Source organism: Mauremys mutica, chromosome 2, assembly GCF_020497125.1.
Source record: "Mauremys mutica isolate MM-2020 ecotype Southern chromosome 2, ASM2049712v1, whole genome shotgun sequence".
Taxonomy (NCBI): domain Eukaryota; kingdom Metazoa; phylum Chordata; order Testudines; family Geoemydidae; genus Mauremys; species Mauremys mutica.
Window position 1 is genome coordinate 189,822,728 of NC_059073.1, and position 19,459 is coordinate 189,842,186.

Below are 19,459 nucleotides of genomic sequence, written 5' to 3' on the forward strand. Positions count from 1 at the left end.
GATTTGCATGAAACTTGCTCTAATGCAAAATCGCCAAAGCTTTCTTCTTCATGTGAGACAAACACCTCTGTTGTCCTGCCCTTTTGTACTTCCTAATGTTTTAATCCCTGGCCTCTTAATAGCTTGTGTTTATTGACAGAGATTATTTGCAATTTAAATTGCATCAGGTTTAGTTTCCTGCAAGGGACTGTGTGTGTGTGTGTGTGTGTGTGTGTGTGTGTGTGTGTGTGTAAGATGAGGTCCTTATGCCTGGATAGTCCTCGTTATTGAGAACAAAAAAAATTGAGCAACAAAAATGATTAAAGGTCTAGAAAACGTGACCTATGAGGCAAGATTGAAAAAATTGGGTTTGTCTAGTCTGGAGAAGAGAAGGCTGAAAGGGGACATGATAACAGTTTTCAAGTATATAAAAGGTGGTTACAAGGAGGAGGGAGACAAATTGTTCTTCTTAACCTCTGAGGATAGGACTAGAAGCAATGAGCTTAAATTGCAGCAAGGGAGATTTAGGTTGGACATTAGGAAAAATGTCCTAACTATCAGGTGGTTTAAGCACTGGAATGAATTGTCTATGGAGGTTATAGAATCTCCATCATTGGAGATTTTTAGGAGCAGGTTAGACAAACACCTGTCAGGAATGGTCTAGATAATACTTAGCCCTGCCATGAGTGCAGGGGAATGGAATAGAAGACCCCTGGAGGTCCCTTCCTGTGATTCTATGATTATAATACCTGATGATACCTCCATGAAAAGGCCCAGTAAGTGCCCCCCGTGGAGAAGTTTCTGAGGGCTGTGGTTTTCTATTATCCTGTTCCTTTGGTTTAACAGTACAGTGTACAGTTGCTTTCTTCTTCCCAGTTTCTCCGCCTTCTCCAACCTTGTCAACAGCATTGTTATACTAATGAAATACACCAGATACTCTAGAGACAATTTCTATACCTTTTTAGCTAATGTGTTGGCCCTCTTTTTGTCACTGTTGGGGTTTGATATCTGCAGCATTAGGAGTGGTTATGGTGGACTTTGCATATAATATTGCCATGTGTTGCAGAAGAATAGCCAGGGAATTTTGAACTATCCTTGACTTTGGAAAACAACCTCCAGATTTGGACGAGGGAGGGTGAGAGGTGATTAATGGGACAGGAGAAGGAGAGAATGTCTTTTTGATCATCTAGGGAGCTAGCTCGGATGATGGCTAAGCTTCCACAGTCATATCTATTATGGTGATTTACAGTAAGCTAGCACTTCACAGATAATCCATAAAAGACAGATCCTTGACCTAAAAAATGTACAAGTTAAAGCCCAAATCCCACACTGAGAGCCTTGCGGAAAGAGTCCTGGGCCTATATGGAGTCTTACTGATTTCAGTGGGGCTCTGCACAGGCATATGGGGGGTCTGCTCTCCCTGTTCTGAATGCAGGATCGAGACCTAAACGATAACAGCTACAGCTTACAAGTCATCTCACAGAATGGTTTCTAAAGAGGAGCAGTTCTAAAGAGAGAGGGACTGGGGGTGTGTTTGTGTACATAGTGGTGGTACCAGGTCCAGGTTAATAGAAGGAAATAGTTACAAATAATAAAGGGCTAAATGTAGAAGAGGTTTAAAAACAAATAATTAGGAAACTTAAAACCACGGAAGGATTAAAAGTGAATAACAAGAATTGAAGTACAAAATAGCAAATAGGATGCGAGTCAAAATTAGAGGAGCAAGGCTGGTCCTAAGCCACAATAGGCAGTCAAAAGGCAAATGGGCAAAATAGACAAGTATAAGGAAATACAAAGCAAAAGGACATTTTTTGGCATCTGTCACCCCTCCTCCCCACTCCACTTTTTGCTGAAGGTTCCCTATTTAGTTTATGCAGTGTTGTAGCCGTGCAGTCCCAAGATATTAGAGAGACAAGGTGGGTGCGGTAATATCTTTTATTGGATCAACTTCAGTTGGTGAGACAGACAAGCTTACGCAGAGCTTTTCTTCAGGTCTGGGAAATGTACTCCGGTGTGTTGTGAGGGGTGTTGATCATTGTAGCAGTCACACCGCTCAAGAGTCATGGCTTCTACATATGCCTATCACAACATGTAGTGTGCCTCATCCAGTGCATTAAATGCTCCAACAACAGCAACTATATAGGTAAAACCAGACAATCACAGTGCTCTCGAATGAACTGACGCAGGAAAATGATAAAAGACAAAAGCACCCTATCACCGATGGGTGAACACTTTTCACTCTATATCTGACCTGTCAGTTCTCATCCTCAAACAAAACCTGAACAACACTTTCAAAAGATGATCCTGGCAACTTAAATTCATAACCATGCTAGACACTAAAAATCATGGACTGAATAGAGACACTGGATTTATGACTTATTACAACAATCTATAACCTATTAACAACACCCACCCAGCTGTTCCCACCCCAACCCCCACCTTCCTTTTCCCCCCATGACTGGATGGGTGTTAATGGGCCACTTCACCTTAAAAGGTTCCTTCAAATATGTGTTAACTCCTAACACAGCTAAACAATCTGTTCCACCTTGTATTTAGCTGTGACACTCTGAGGACATTTCCCAGACCTGAAGAAAGCTGGTCTCTCTTACCAACAGAAGTTGGGGCAGTAAAAGATATTACCTCATTCACCTGTTTAGTTTGTAAGTTTCACAGGGCAGGGACCTGTTTTTATTGTCAGTAGAGTATCTCTCTCCCACCCCCTGAAATGTACTAGTGTATATTTAAACTAACTACTCTTGATGCTTCTAGTTGAGACTAAGTTGAGGCCAGTCCCAGAATAATTCTGTTGTTTACTCTGTCTTCAAAGTAATACACAAATGTAAATCTCTTCCTTGATTTTTACAGGGGAACCCTGTGGCAGAAATGAGCCACACACTGTACCTAAGTGGGCTGTCAGCCTGATAAATATTGCTGATACAGCAGTCTCTCTTCTTTACTTTCCAGCTTTGGTTTTGAATATCATACTGTTTAATAATACAAGAGTGACATGGAGCCAAATTACAGTCCCTTGCTAAAAATATCTGCCTGGGCAATCATGTTTGAACCTTAACATGGTTTCTCCCTGCAGTTCCTGGGGCCTTTTTGTGCTATAGAGTTTACAGCTCTCTAAAGAGTGTTGGAAATATACTTGGTTAGTTTTCTGACTCTTCCCTCTAATACCTCCAAGTTCTGGCTTGAATAAATAAAGAATGTACATCCTAGCTAGACAGTCAGTGTAAAAGAGATTAACCTGTGCAGGAGGGGGCAAAGAAAGGAGGTCTCAGCTCTGGAGCTGGAGTAGTCCTGAAACTGGACTTTAAAAGCAATGACCTGCTTCACCCAATCGTGGTCAGAATGGGGCACCAGGGGACAAGGTGAAGAGGCAGAGATGGAGGAAGCCCCTTTTGGTTATTCTAGAAGTGACAGTAACAAGCTCCCGAGAAAGCAGCAAGGTCCAGATGATGGGGAAGAAGGGTCAGCCTACTTCTGAGTCTTAAGGCACTGGGCAGGTGGGAATAAATAAAGAGGAAATAGGGAAGAACCCTGTCACATGGATGCTACTACTTGGAAAGGATTCACCAACACTTTAAAGCAGTGGAGAACAAACAAGGGGAATCCCTTTCTCTTCGTGGTAAGGAAATGTTTCTTCAGGGGTCCCAATGGGACAGGCAAAAAGAGCACATTCCAATTCAATCTTGTATCACGGAAATTCAGTGCAAGCTGTTCCTTTCTCAGCAGGGTGGCCTAAAGATATCCCTAAAGTTCCCCTTTCAACAAAGTCCAGCGGGATGGTCCAAGCCCAGGTTATAACAGGGAATAAGAAATCACTGGCTCTATATGATGATTTCTTATAGATGGTGAATAATCCATTCTATTCACCATGAAAGGAAGTTGAACTTCTGCTTTCCAAGAGTCCTCTGTCCTGACCTCTCTTGGTTTCCTCTTAATGAGTCCAGCTTTCAGCTTCACCCTCCAAACTACCTAATGGGCCACAGCTGTCAGCTCCTCCCCACAAGCCTGGCACTTATGACAGTCTGTGAGAGAGAGAGAGACTCTTCCTTTAAACCCAAAGGAGGAGCTTGAACCCTTTACTGTCCAGTCAAAAGCAAGATACACACATCCCATCTTGCATCCCTAATGAGAGAGCTCCAGAAGAGAGTGGCAAGTGTAAATGGCTGACAGCAACCCTGACATAGTATTCTGTGAACAGAGTGCACTTCATGGCTTCCACAGCATGTACAACTCCAGCAGGAAGAAGCAAGAGGGAGGAGGGCTAGCTCAGTGGTTTGAGCATTGGCCTGCTAAACCCAGGGTTGTGAATTCACTTAGGGATCTGTGGCAAAAATCAGTACTTGGTTCTGCCTAGTGAAGGCAGGAGGCTGTACTTAATGACCTTTTGAGGTCCCTTCCAGTTCTAGGAGATAGGTATATCTCCAGTTATTAAAGAGATAGAAGAGTTGATTTTCAACATGAGCCAAAGAGAGACCTCTCCAAAATCAAGATAACTGCCTGAAGGCCAACAATGAAGTGAGGTAGGAACCAGTCCACAAGTTACCAGTAACAATCAGAAAATGTTTTGAACTTTCACATCCATACAGACAGTATAGTGCCAACCCTCTCTGTGGATGGTGAGTGAGGTGTTCATTGTGGATCCTATTTACAGCAAATGCAGAGATCACTACACTCCTTGTATATTGAAGTACATTGTAATGTACAAAGTGCATTTCCAGTGATAATGAACTCTGCTTATGGTGAAGTTCTATAGAAAAAAATAATGTTAATACAAAGGGCTTCCACTTCATTTAGTTTGAGTTCTTATCTCTCTGGAAACTCTCATCTATAAGGGAATCTATTCATTCTGCATTTAGTCCACAGACTTCTTTTAGTTCTGTTTTTATTCTGCTGACATTCTGGGGAAATGTTTCAAGTTTCCGTTTTGATAAACTTGCTCTTTGAAGTTGTTATCTTTTAATCTGTGGGCTCCTAAATAGTACAGTTGAAGCTTGGGGATGTTTTCCATGGCAGTTTTGAGTATTTATAAGCAGGATGAAACAGGATTGGGCATTGCAGATCTCATCTGAAATACTTACTGTATGTAGTTCCCATCTTCTCTGTACTCAGCAGTTAGCTGGAGATTTTGAAATCAGCTTTCTTCTCTCTCTGCTGGAGTTGAATTCATCTCAAATGATTGACCATAATTTGCCTTTTTCATATCATCTGGATGAGGTCTACTGCTTTGTTGGAAATGTGATTGCTGTTAGAAAAGTGCTGATGAACACAATGCATACTTTTAATGAGATACCACAGCATGAGTATTACAGTTGTGTTCTGGAACTGCAATAATTAAGTGCATGAAGGTCAGTATTTTTTTCAGTCTCTATGCTAATTTTTTTTTGGAATGAAATAGCTTGCATTTTTTAAGATGGCATTTTGTTTGTTAGCCAAACTTGTGTGAATTACTGCTATGCTACGTGTTGCAGAAACACATAATCTTATTTAAATGAAAATGTCTAGTAGCGTATAGAACTTATAATGAGGTGTTATGAATTTAAGTTCTTCCAGATTGTTCTGTTCTCTGAAACAGCAGCAATTAGGCAAAGAAAACAGCATATGCAAATTCTATTTGAAAAGAGAGCTACTTACCACTGTCTATACACAAAGAGGCAAACTGATATCTATATTGCAATGGACAGATATACAACCTCAACCTTAACTATGGATGTTCACTGCTGCACATGTGTGTATGTGGGAATGTGCTGTAGTTCTGCACACGTGTGTGCATATTTCAATGGATTTGTGTATTGCTACATTTGGATGGAGAAACAGTTTCAAAATATAATTATAAATGCTTGAAAATGTGAAATAGTGCACGCATATTAGACAATGGAACTTCCAAATGTACTTTCATAATGATGTACTGCACAAGGGAGCACAGCTATCTAAGGTGCCTGGTTTCCCTGAAATGTTACCCCTCATCATAAAACCACCATGGTTAGATCTTCAGTCTTCTTATTCTTCCCAATAGTGTTCCTCTTTCAGCTATGATCTGATTTTTCAAATTTCCCAGGCTTGTCCGTTTTGCATCTGAGAATGTACTTGGAGCCTTCACAACCCAGACATCTGTAACAGATGATAGAAGAGCAGAGCATCCTCTCAGACTGTTTCTTGGCTCCTGCTTCAAGGTTGCTGCTCCCTATATCCGGTGCATCCTGGTCGGAAAGTTGGGCTCAATCCCTAACTCCTTTGTCTCACTGGAGAGAGGATTCCTAAACAGCTCCATGCCTGACTTTTTGGAGCTGCCAAAGCAGTTCTTGCAAATTCCCCAGTGACTCCATTAAGTGCCTGCTCCTTGTAGTGCTTGTGAATTAATAGTGTAATTAAAGGTGCATAGTGGAAATATGCCTGTCCCCCCAGATGGTGCAACATCTATGTAGTTTTTCCTGTTTCTTTCTCTCTCACTGAAAAACATCACCCATGAAGATTACAGATCCCAGACTGAAGCGCTTCTTTTTTATCTGACTGACCAGGTTTCTCCCATCAATGTGAGCATTGCATACTGGGACATGTAATCTCTGTCTTCAACAACATAAAAAGGATGAGGGCCACTGGATTGTAGAACTTTATGGGGGCATTTAGCAGACAAGGTGCACTCTGCCTACCCTTGGTTTATGCTATGAGTACCATTGGATTATGCTGTAAGAGTTCTGGTCTAACTATGTGTCATTAATCAAAGGCTCACAAACACACACACAGCAGTGGGGAAAATATGTGATTTGTAACATTTGAGTCTGTTTTTAACCATCTTGAGGAGGAAGAGTTGAAGTGCTGAACTCGGGACATGTACACAGCTGGGCTGCTGCTTCAGGCCCTATCACCCTGCAGTAAAATGCCTGCAACTGCGATTACAGAGTCTTTTTTCTTTGCAGTAAAGCCGTGATGGATCTGTTGGTGGATTTGTGCAGCCGGTACCACTTGAATCCAGCTCACCATACTCTTGAGTTGAAGGCTTGTGGGATGGAACCTTTGAGTTATAAGCCTAATACTTTGGTTGGGGCGCTGGATGTACAGACAGTACTTCTGAAGGAGAAAGTTCCTGAAGGGAAGACAAAACGACCTCCACCTAGGATCCCTGAGGTCAGTACTGCCCGCTGCTAGAACAATGCTATGGGACCATTATTATACTAGTATGACTTCAAGCAGTGATGCTGATTCTCCCTATTCCACCCGCTTTTGTTTTTTATCTTTAAATCAGGATGGGAGAGGCTTGTGTACAGACTGATGCAGTCATCTGTTAAACTGGTAAAATTACTATTACTCACTCTGGATACTAGCGTTCTGTTGTAGTAATAAGGTTAAATATAGTATTTAAGGCAAATTAAATCATTATGACTCAGAATCTGAAAGGACATTTATGAAATAAAGTTTTTAAACTGAAAATAATCCCTAAAGTGAATTTTAAGATGTTTCACCTGTTTCCTTTATGTAGTGACTTTGCACATACAGTATATTGTATAAGTAAAAGTTTTTTATCAAGAAGACAACAAACCTTAAACTAAATGGGCAGGAAGACAATAAACCTTAAACCAAATGGAAAGTTTCACCATCTGGGAGAGATTTGAAGCTAACTGTCTTCCAAAGACTTATTGCTTCTCTGAAATATAAACGTTAATGGGAATCAGTGCATCTGATCACATTAAAATATCACTGAGGGAGCTACTTATGCACACTGAAAAATGACATTGTTTTAAATAAGCGGTGCTCTGGCCACAGCTCCTTTGCCCTGGCCATGTATCCTGTATAGGCACTGTGAGCAGGGGCGTGGTGTAAGAGCTGCTGTTCTCCACCTGGAGAATCCTTACTTGGCAAGATCTCTTGGATTTATGACCCCTTTAGGCAGTGCAAAGGGGCCTTCGTGTGACCCAGAATATGGGCCAAAATTTCTTCCCCCTCTGCTCTTTGAATTAAAATCTTGATTTGCCAGTATCTGGTTTTGGAACAGATTTTTCCCCCCTCCCATTTGATTAACTTTACTTTTCACTCTTCCACCAGGTATTTACTGTCTATGCTTTGAATGTCATTCAAATATGGTGGTGCTTATTTACGGTAGGATTCCTAATGCACGACTACCTCTGAGTTTTCTCTTATTAAACTGACCTCGTGAATCACTGCTTGGTTTTTTTTAAGTTCTTGTCCAATAGCAGGTTTCCCCATTTGAGTCACTAAGTTTGCACTGGAAGGATCAAGGCAAAACAAAAGTCTTCAGTACCTGCTCTGTGTCACTGCAAAGCACGGAGAGGTCGGTGTGGAGACACCCACATAAAGCCTGACAGTGTCTGTCTGTTTCCTTTGCTTTCTCAGAAATCCATGAGGTTGGTAGTGAATTACCTGAAGACACACAAGGCTGTGGTTCGAGTTAGTCCTGAGGTGCCTCTGCATAGCATAATCCCAGCTATTTGTGAAAAGTGCGAGGTCAGTCCAGAGCATGTCGTCCTCCTGAGGGACAATATCACCGGGGAAGAGCTGGAACTTACAAAGTCCTTGGACGAGTTAGGGATAAAGGAACTGTATGCCTGGGACAGGAAAAGAGGTGAGTCTAGATGAACCACATCTGCTATGGCTTTAGTGACATACCAACGGTTACACATGCCACATGATCAGTATTTACATCTTTGTTGCTTTAAAACCAGACTTAAATAGAAGGGTGACATTCATGTCAGCTTTATAGAGCTACTCATGTTTTATAATCAAGGCCAGTAGCAGCAGCAAGGATAACAGTGCATTCAGCTGCCATCCAGGAGTCCCCAGAATGTAAATAGCGTGACTTGTTCCCAGGCATCATGCCAGTAGAGGCTAACAGCTGTGAAAGAGATGGTTGGCTCAGTCTAAACACAAAAGGAGGAGCCTCGTTGCCCCTGAGGGCTGCTGTTAACAGGGGCACACAGGGCACTGGTGCTGTATCCAGACAGAGCTGCTCATCCACCTGTGCTGTGACACAGAGAACGAGGGAGAGCTAACATGCCATCATCATGGCAGCTGATAGAAATGAGAGGAACAGAAATAGACCAGGGCTTATGAGAAATAATTGCTGCTACATTCCAAAGCAATTCCTCCTATGAACAAAGCTATTTACTGTTAATGAAGAGGAACCAATGAGGTATTTTTATTTAAAATAATGTTCTCTTGTGTTTTCTCTCCTCCTCTAAACAATATTCTAATGCCACCTACCTGGACTTCAGTTTGTTCAGACAGCACTTTGATCAGAGAGTAGAGGTATTAAATATGCTTTAAACCTCTTAGGCTGACACTGCCAAGTGCTATTTTTTAACCAACAAAAAGTGATCTTCATTAAAAATTGTTTCTTTCATTTTTCTCTCACTGAGTAGCTCTTCCAACAGAGTTGATGTCATTGTTTATTGTTTAGATAATGTTGCCACTGCATATGGTGCTAGGCAGTCATATTTTTTATTTATACAGTCATTTATTTACATTGGCATTTGGTCTCTTCTTTCAAATCCGTCCGTTAAATAGCAGTTTTACCCTGAAATGATCTATATTTCAATGAGTTTAGGCTTTTAAGTAAACTAAGTATCTCCTTACCTTTGAAATGGCGAGAGACTCAAAAACGACACCCACAAATTAAAGTGCCACAACTCAAATGCTACTTCTCTTCTATTTAGACATATTTACAGTGAACCACTTTGGAGCAGCATGTTAAGCATACAGAGTGTTCATCCTTATAACTTGGCATATTTCAGAGACCTCTCGCTAGAATAATGAGTCTGGGCCTTCTTAAAACATTTTTCTTTTAATTTAATGTTTGGACCAGAAAAGTGGCAAAGTGCATTGTGTACAATATTGGCCCTAATCAGGGTCACGTTTTTGTACCCGTGAAGAGCCCTACTGAAGCCCATGCTAGATCCAATTGCAGGATTTGAACTATAGGAGCAGACTGTAATAGTACAAATGTTACCCACTGCATAGGTGATTGATATGAGAAATTAAATTTTGTTTCTCAATTAACCATTACATTAGAATGATCTTACATCTGAGCCCAAATGTATTTCTGCAGGATTAATTCTTTTCTGTTGTTTTTTCATATCTACCTGTCTGGGTGTCAGTCCTGAGAAATAAAAAAGAAATAATTTTAGTGGAGTTTCCCCAGGGTGATCCTGCAAACACAATATTTCTTCCCAGGTTTTTCTGGTATCATTTCCCCTGCCCAGTGGCAGTAACCCATTCATTTGGGCTGCAGAATAGGTCCCCATCTCAATTATCAAGTCGACAAAATGGATTGTTCCAGCATCTTATCTCATTAGCAGGAGCCACCTGTAACCCTAAATATGGTATTGGATGTGCTTAAAACACAGACTGTGTGTAAGAGAAAATTCTAGTTGAGTGACTCCACTTCTAAAGTTCTATTAAGTCTTTTGTTAAAAGAGAAACTGCTTCCACCTGCTTACATCATTTCTCTTAGAAGTTGAAGCAGTTTCAATAAAGATTAAGAACAGGGGTCGGCAACCTTTCAGAAGTGCTGTGCCGAGTCTTCATTTATTCACTCCAATTTAAGGTTTCGCATGCCGGTAATACATTTAAACATTTTTAGAAGGTCTCTTTCTATAAGTCTATAACATATAACTAAACTATTGTTGTATCTAAAGTAAATAAGGTTTTTAAAATGTTTAAGAAGCTTCATTTAAAATTACATTAAAATGCAGAGCCTCCCGGACTGGTTGCCAGGACCCGGCAGTGTGAGTGCCACTGAAAATCAGCTCGCTTGCCGCCTTCGGCATGCGTGCCATAGGTTGCCTACCCCTGATTAAGAATTAGAACAACAAACCTCTCTACTCAGATAAGTGCACTGTTGCTTCTAACAGCAGCCTTGCATGTCCAGTTTCAGGGGGGCAAAAAACACCTTTCTTTATAGTGTTTCTGAAGACCAAATATTAAGGGTAATGGATAGTACAGGGGTCAGCAACCTATGGCATGCATGCCAAAGACGGCACACAAGCTGATTTTTAATGGTACGCTGCTGTCTGCTAGGACTTCAGTGTGCCATTAAAAATGCTGTCCAGCCCGCAGGGCCAGCTCCAGGCACCAGCTTATCAAGCAGGTGCTTGAGGCGGCCACTCCGGAGCAGGGCGCACTTTTAGGTATTCGGCGGCAATTCAGTGGAGGGTCCCTCACTCCCACTCGGAGCGAAGGACCTCCCGCTGAATTGCCGCAGATCGCGATTGCGGCTCTTTTTTTTTCTTTGGCTGCTTGGGGCAGCTAAACCCCTGGAGCCGGCCCTGCCAGACCGGCCCGCTCTCCTCTGCCCTCCGCTCCGCCTGTGGGGGCAGGGAGCAGAAACATAGGCAAATGGGCAAATGGCCCCACTCTCCCAGCGCGGCAAGCCGGGGGGTCCGCACTCCCAGGCCGGAGTGCCCGGCCGAGCGCAGCAAGCTGCCGTCCCATCCCCACCTTCCCCCCCTCCCCTGGAGCCCAGCCGCCGTGCGTGCAGTGCTCAGGGGGTCGGGGCTGCGCGCTCCCGCGGGGCAGTGTTTGGCTCTGCGGGGAAGTAGACACGCTCCCCGCTCAACCAGAGCCCTGCCGCCGTGCGCGCAGCGCTCTGAGGGGCGGGGCTGCGCACTCTCATGGGGCAGCGTATCTGGCTCTGCTTGGAGCCTCATGGTAAAGGGGCTGGGGCTGGGGGGGGTTGGATAAGGGGTGGGGGCAGTCAGGGGACAGGGAGCAGGGTGGGTTGGATGGGGGTGGGATCCCGGGTGGTGGTGGTTGGGGGGAGTCTCTGGAGGGGGCAGTCAGGAAGCAGGGGGGGTTGGATGGGGCATGGGAGTCCCAGGGTCTGTTAGGGGGTGGATGGGGTCAGGGAATTCAGGGGACAGGAAGCAAGGAGGGTCCTGGGGGGGTCAGTCAGGGTGGGAGTCTCTGGAGGGGATGGTCAGAGGACAAGGAGCTGGGGGGGTTGGATGAGTCAGGAGTTCTGGGGGTCCTGTCAAGAGGCAGGGGTGTGGAGAGTGGTTGGCGCAGGCAGGGAGCAGGGGGAGGGTTGGATGGGTTGGGAGTTCTGGGGGTCCTGTCAGGGGGCGAGGAGCAGTTGGATAGGCATGAGAGTCCTGGAGGTCTGTCTGGGGGTGGGGGTGTGGATAAGGGTCGGGGCAGTCAGGGGACAGGTAGGGAGTGGGGTCCTGGGGGGCAGTTAGGGGCAGGGGTCCCAGGAGGGGGTAGTCAGGGGACAAGGAGCCGGGGGGTTGGGATTTCTGAGGGGGTCAGTCACCCAGCCCTCTGCCCTGAACCCTGACCCCCATCCCACACACACACCAGCCCTCTGCCCTGAGCCATGTACCTCCCTCATACATACCCAGCCCTCTGCTTGACTCCTTCACCTCCCCCCGCCCACAACCCTAGCCCTGACTCTGGCATCCCCACACATACCCACCCCCCCCCCGCCCTGACACCTGCACCCCCTCACATGCCCCCAGCCCTCTGCCCTGACTCTGGCATCCCCACACATCCCCAGCCCTCCCACACCCCATGCACCCCCCACATCCCCACCCTGAGCACCAAACGGGAGCTTCTGCACCCCCCTCCCATATTCCCATCTGCACCCCTTGCATCAAATGGGAGCTGCCCAGGTAAGAGCCCCACACCCAAACCTCCTGCCACAACCCTGAGCCCCCTCCCTCATTCTAGCTCCTGGCCAGACCCTTCACCCCCAGCCCTGTGCTCAGTGCACTCCCATCTTCAGCTCAGTGCAGAGAGAGGAAGAGAATGGGCCAGAACCAGGGAGAAGGTAGGTACCCACTGTATGTGGGCAGGGCCGGGACTCCAGACTGGCAGTGGGCTGAGCGGATCCGGCAGCCGGGATCCTGGCTGGCAGGAGCCGGCGGATGGAACCCCTGAGCGGCAGTGGGCTGAGCTGCTCAGCCCACTGCCGGTCTGGGGTCTCCGGCCACCGGCCTCGCTCAGCCCACTGCTGGCCTAAGTGAACAGAACTCCTTACCAGCAGCGGGCTGGCGGCGTAAGATGAACATTTTAATGTAATTTTAAATGAAGCTTCTTAAACATTTTGAAAACCTTGTTTATTTTACAATACAACACTAGTTTATTTATATAATATATAGACCTAGAGAGAGACCTTCTAAAAAACATTAAAATGTATTACCAGCACGCGAAATCTTAAATTAGAGTGAATAATTGAAGACTTGGCACACCACTTCTGAAAGGTTGCCGACCCCTGGGATAGTATCTGTGGTTTACCGGGTGACATGTCAGAAAGTTAATGTGGTTTCTTTTGTCTTCTCATTGCCTGCCTTTTCCAGTTCTTCCATCAAAAACTCAGTCTGAACCTTCTCTAAGCTATAGAGGTACTGTACAATAATGCTTGAGGGAAATCAGTTTCCCCTTCAGGTTGTCTTTAGCATGGCTTTGGTAGCATAACAAAATTGCAAGGTCATGGCATAAAATACTACAGGGAACAGAGTTGTTTGCATTATCTGTTTTATATCATAGACAGTGATTTTTTTCAGTACAGATGGACTGCTTCACTTGCCTGCATTTCTGGCCAAAGTGGGAGGAGGGAAAATACATTCGTCATAGAATGGTTTCCATTAAAATGTTAATATTTTAAAACCTTATCACATACTGATGCATGGAATCCTGGTAGATGCCTGTAATCTAAAATGTGATATCTGAATTCAGATCATCTTAAATTCTGATATGTCTCATGATTTCAAAATTCACATATGAGCAAAATGAGAATGTTTTGATTGCCCTGGATGCATTTAACTAATTGGGGTTTACCTGTACTTTATTTTTGAACTGGAAAAAAACATACTGAGATACCCGTGTGTGTGATAATTGTGGATAAACAATGACATTTTAAGTGAGACCACTGTATTAGGGGATGTGTGATGGGTTCCCCCCAGGGTGCCACTTGGAACTGGAGTACCACTGAGGCCCCTGACCCATCAAGGGGTCCTGCGTGGGCTCCCTCTCACACCATATTGCTGTGACAAGCTACAAAGTCTTCCAGCCTGCACTTTCACCAGCATACATACAGGGACACATCCAGCTGCGGTTAGAAGCAGGCTCTCTGACCAGCCCCTACATGGGAAAGCTACTCAGGCACGTACCCCCTCTGGCGTATAAACCCAAAATCATTTCATCTTGTGTTGCACAGGGAACTGTACAGCATAAGCTCATAAAATTTGCCCCTTCCCTCAATGTGGAGAGGAATATGCAACAGTCTTTTCCCCCAAGTTATGATTCCCACACCCTGGTTTAGATAAAGCAAAAACAAGTTTATTAACTACAAAAGATAGATTTTAAGTGATTATAAGGGCTAGCAAGCAGATCAAAGCAGATTACCTAGCAAATAAACAAAAGACGTGAACAAAAATTAATATACTAATTAGATTGGTTATGAATAGCAGATTCTCACCCTAAGAGATGATACGAGTAGGCTGCAGATTCTTAAGGAGCAAGCTGCACTTGCTTACAGGTTGGAATCCCTAGGTGTACCATTCACAGGCTAAACATCCCTTTAGTCTGGGTCCAGCACTTTCCTCAGTTCAATCTTTGTTCCTCAGGTGTTTTCAGGAGTCTCCTTGGGTAGGGAGTGAAGCACACCAGATGATGTCGCTCCCCGCCTTATATAGCTTTTGCTTATGGTGGGAACCCTTTGTTTCAAAGCTTGGTTCCCAGACCGGTCTGTGGAAAAACATTGATATATCCCAAGATGGAGTCTAGAGACATGTGGTCACATCATGTCTTTGTAGAGTCATAGCAGCCATTACTCAGAGGCTGTCTATAGCGTTCTCAGGAATGCTCCCCAGATGGGAGATAAGCTTCTCCTAAGGCCTGTTGTTTTTTCCTAATGGCCCATTGTCTTGAATAGGTCCTTCCCCATACAGCAATCTATACTACAAGCATCTTGTGTAGTGGGCGTTACCCAGGTGCAACTACATTTGAAATATAGCTACATCGTCAATATTCATAACTTCAGATACAAAAATGATACATGCATACAAATAGGATAATCATATTCAGCAAATCATAACCTTTTCAGTGACATCTCACATGACTTATCTTGCATAAAATACATTATAATTATGTCATAATCATATCATCATAATATCACTGTGAAGAATAGGAGTACAGTGTCACAAGATGTCTATATTGCAATCACTGGGTATGATTGAATCTTGTGTAGACATACATGTAGACATCATTGTGATCGTGAGCTTTTCCATTACGCATTTTTGCTTTAGAAACCAATGCCAACTTTTTTTTACAACAACCTGGGGAAAAGATTTGAAACTAAAACATTTTCAGCCATTGATTTCTAAACTGTGCCTGAAAAATATGTGTGCAAACATGGACATACTTGGACATATGTGCATATGGCTGTTTGATTTACACAAATGTGAATATTGGCACAACAGGTGCAGGAACTCATTTTGCAAGTCTATCTAAAATTGCCCAACTTTAGAAAAGTAGTCCTCAGTGTTCTTTTGTGTTTACTGTATGTGATTCAGAAACAAAAAGTGGGAGTTATTTTCAAATGCATTAAAAAAATTATAAGCACAGTGTTCTGATTCATATTGAGGACCTTGTGTGAAATCCTGGCCCCATTGAAATAAGTAGCAAAACTGTTGACTTCAGTGGGGCCATGATTTCATCCCTTGACTTCAGCATTCTCTGTCCTTACTTGCATTGTCCTCCTATTCAGAGAGCGTAGTATCAGTCATGATCTGCCATATGGACTTAAGAGGAAATTTTTGCCCTGAATTCTTTGTTGACGTGAAATAATATACACAATGTCTGAAATCCCATCTCTGTGTAAAATTTTTAAGGGATTTATAATAAAGCTGTTGACAGTCTGTAAATTCACCATGGAAATTACATACTTTGGAAAGCTGATCCATGTGGGACGACCCGGGTGCACCCATACGGGAGTTCCATTGAAATCAAGGGAACTTCTCTGCATCCATGAGATCTGCCCGTGTGCATCTGATTGCAGGACTGAGACCATAGTGTGTGTTTAGTGCAGATGTTCCTTAATAAACATGTATTCTTCTTCGAGTGATTGCTCCAATGCATTCCAGTTAGGTGTGCGCGCCGCGCGTGCACGGCTCTTCGGAAGATTTTTACCCTAGCAACTCCGGCGGGCCGGCTGGGCGCCCCCTGGAGTGGCGCCGCTATAGCGCTGAATATATACCCCAGCCGGCCCGTCCGCTCCTCAGTTCCTTCTTCCCGCCCGTGACGGCAGTCGGAACTGTGGAGTGCTCAGTAGTCCTCCACATCCCTAGCTCTCTCTACTGGTTTTGTATATAGTTCTTTACTGTTAGTATAGTTAGTTTTAATAGTTAGTTAGTTTAGATAAGGATAGGGGGAGTATTTTCTCCCTCCCCCTCCCCGGTGCGGGCTCATGCCCAAGGCACCGGGCTTTAAGCCCTGTGCAACGTGCCAGAGGCCTATGCCAGTGGGTGACCCTCACGGCTCCTGCCTCCGTTGCCTGGGCGAGGCACACCGTACAGATAAGTGTGCCATTTGTTCGGCTTTTAAGCCGCGGACGCGTAAGGACAGAGACAGTCGCCTCAAGCAGCTCCTTATGGAGGCGTCCCTCCAGCCCCCGGCACCGTCAGCGCCGGCACCGAGGGCTTCTTCAGTGCAGAGTGCACCCGCGGCACCGACCGGCGCCGGCACCGTGGCCACGGTACCTAAACGGCCGCCGAAGACGACCCGGCACCTCTCGCTCTCGCCTGCACGCAAGCAGAGACTGGTGAAGGCTGTGGCGAAGGCACGCACAGAGTCCGCTACGAGAGTGGCTGCGGCAGTGCGTAAAACGGGCCCTGAGCCCTCGACTCCGGCTCCGCAAGCGCCGTCGAGTCCGGCACCGCCACGCTCCCCGGCACCGACCGAGGTGGAGCCAAGGCTGCCTTCAACGCCGGAGACATTCTCCCCTGCCAGAGACCTCATCAGGCTCATAGAGGCTCCGAGCCTCCGGCCCCCGGCACCGCCGGTGCGGGCTGTTGTCTCTCTCGGCAAGCCAGCCAGGATGACAAGACCGCCCTCGGTTGACGAGCGGCGTGGAAGACGGTCGAGGTCCCGGTCCCGGTCCCGGTCCAGGTCCCGGCGCAGGTCCCCGTCCCGCCGCTCGGAGTCTCGTCGCCGCTCCTCCTCGCGGCACCGAGCACCATCCCGACGCCGGTCTGAGTCCCGGTACCGTTCTCGATCTCGGTACCGGTCGCACTCCCGGCACCGATCCAGGTCACCGTACCGTCGGTACCGTCGGAGGTCGTCTCGGCACCGCGACTCCCGGAGTCACTCCCGGCACCGCGGATCCCGGTCCCGGTCGAGCTCCCGGCGCCGGTCGAGCTCCCGGCACCGTCGGAGTCCACGCTCATGGTCACCGTCCCGTCGGCGCTCTGCGTATCGACCCTCGGTGCCGTCGGTGCATGGCCTCCCGCCGTCAGCGGTTCAGTCCGTCGGCACTACAGCACCGCCTTGGCCATCCCGCACGGCTTCCGTAGCCTCCGGTGCCGATGATACTACCCACCGGTGGCCTACCCCACAAGGACTTCCGCATGAGCAGTGGGGCTACTGGGTCCCGTGGGGACAGCATGAAGGTCAAGGTATCCCGTTTCCCAGGAGGGATGTGACCACCAGCACCAGGGTCCCTGAAGCGACTGTTAGCCGGTCGCCTCCCTCTCCTCCGCACGAGCCATCTGCTCATCCGGTCCGCCAATCGCCCACGCTTCACGGTTCGGAGGAGGCTCACCCACCGGACGTAGAGCCGGAGCCGGTTCTGCAGGGTGCATCTTCGTCATCCTCGCCGGACGAGGCGGTGGCAGGGGCTGCGACCAGCGAACCCCCGCCCATTGACCTCCGGGCCTTCCAAGACCTGCTTCGCAGGGTGGCGGCGTCCATGAATCTTCCCGTAGAGGAGGTCCAGGAGGATGAGGACCCAATCACCAACGTGGTGGGTGCGGATGCGCCCGTCCGCGTGGCGTTGCCCTTCGTCCGGACCATTCAAAAGAACGCCACTACGCTATGGCAGACCCCCGCTTCTATTCCTCCCACAGCACGCGGGGTCGAGCGGAAGTACTCAGCCCCACCATCAGGCTATGAGTACCTTTACTCTCACCCAACCCCGGACTCCCTCGTGGTCCAATCTGTTAATGACCGGGAGAGGCGCGGCCAACCTGCCGCTGCGCCTAAATCCAAGGAAGCCAAGCGCATGGACTTGCTCGGCCGTAAGATTTACTCCGCCGGGGGTTTGCAGCTGAGGATCGCAAACATCATGGTCCTCCTCGCCAGGTACGTCTTTGACATTCTGACGTCCCTGGCGAAGTTCTCGGAGCTCCTGCCTTCCACATCACGCCAGGAGTTCTCCGCCTTGCTGGACGAGGGGAAGAAGTCCTCTCGGTCATCTATTACGGCCGCCCTCGACGCCGCGGACTCCGGGGCTCGGACCTTGGCATCCGGCGTGACAATGAGGCGCATCTCCTGGCTGCAGTCCTCCACCCTGCCGCCGGAGGTGCAATATACACTCCAGGACCTCCCCTTCGACACCCAGGGTCTGTTTTCCGAGAAGACGGATGCTCGGATCCAGACCCTGAAGGACGGGCGTGTTGCCATCCGCACGCTCGGAATGCACACGCCGGCGACGCAGTGCAGGCCCTTCCGGCCGCAGCCCTCCCGCTATCAACAGTGTTATCGCCCCTACACCAGCAGACGTCCGACCCAAAATCGCCGTCGTCCGTCCGGCAACCGCCGCAACCAGGGCCAGGCCGCTTCCAAGACCCCTCAGGGGGTTAAGCAGGCCTTTTGATGGGACGATCGAGGACGGCCCATCACTCTCCCTACCGGATCCTTCCCATTTATTTTACAACCGCCTTTCCCATTTCTTTTCGGCGTGGTCCCGCTTAACATCGGACAACTGGGTGCTTCAAACAGTCCAGTCGGGATACCGCCTTCAATTTGTTTCGCCCCCGCTTTCCCACCCACCCTCCCTGTCCCTCTTCAGGGACCCCTCTCACGAGCAAGTCCTCTTGCAAGAGGTTCGGACTCTGTTGAGCGTGGGTGCCATAGAAGCAGTGCCTCAAGACAGGCGGGGCAGGGGATTCTACTCCCGTTATTTTCTCATCCCCAAGGCGAAAGGCGGGCTACGTCCTATCCTGGACCTTCGCGAGCTGAACAAATATCTGCTCAAGCCCAAGTTTCGTATGGTCACCCTGGGGACCATTATTCCTTCCCTGGATCCGGGAGACTGGTTTGCCGCCCTCGACATGAAGGACGCCTACTTCCATGTCGCGATCTATCCTCCTCATCGGCGTTACCTTCGGTTTGTGGTCAACAACGCCCACTACCAGTTCGCCGTGTTGCCATTCGGACTCTCCACGGCACCGAGGGTATTCACAAAATGCATGGCAGTCGTAGCAGCAGCCCTCCGCCGTCGTCAGATGCACGTCTACCC

The 19,459-nt window shown here is 47.1% G+C and overlaps 1 protein-coding gene across 8 annotated transcripts in view; it reads left to right on the forward strand.

Annotated features, from left to right (window-relative positions):
- The window catches only part of COBL (cordon-bleu WH2 repeat protein), a 268,039-nt gene that overhangs the window by 79,611 nt on the left and 168,969 nt on the right, over window positions 1-19,459 (forward strand). For all 8 annotated transcript variants that reach the window (XM_045004528.1, XM_045004534.1, XM_045004533.1 and 5 more), the window contains 2 exons: window positions 6,906-7,113; window positions 8,338-8,566. In XM_045004528.1, coding sequence (XP_044860463.1) covers window positions 6,906-7,113; window positions 8,338-8,566 — 437 coding nt within the window. The remainder of the gene's footprint in view (window positions 1-6,905; window positions 7,114-8,337; window positions 8,567-19,459) is intronic.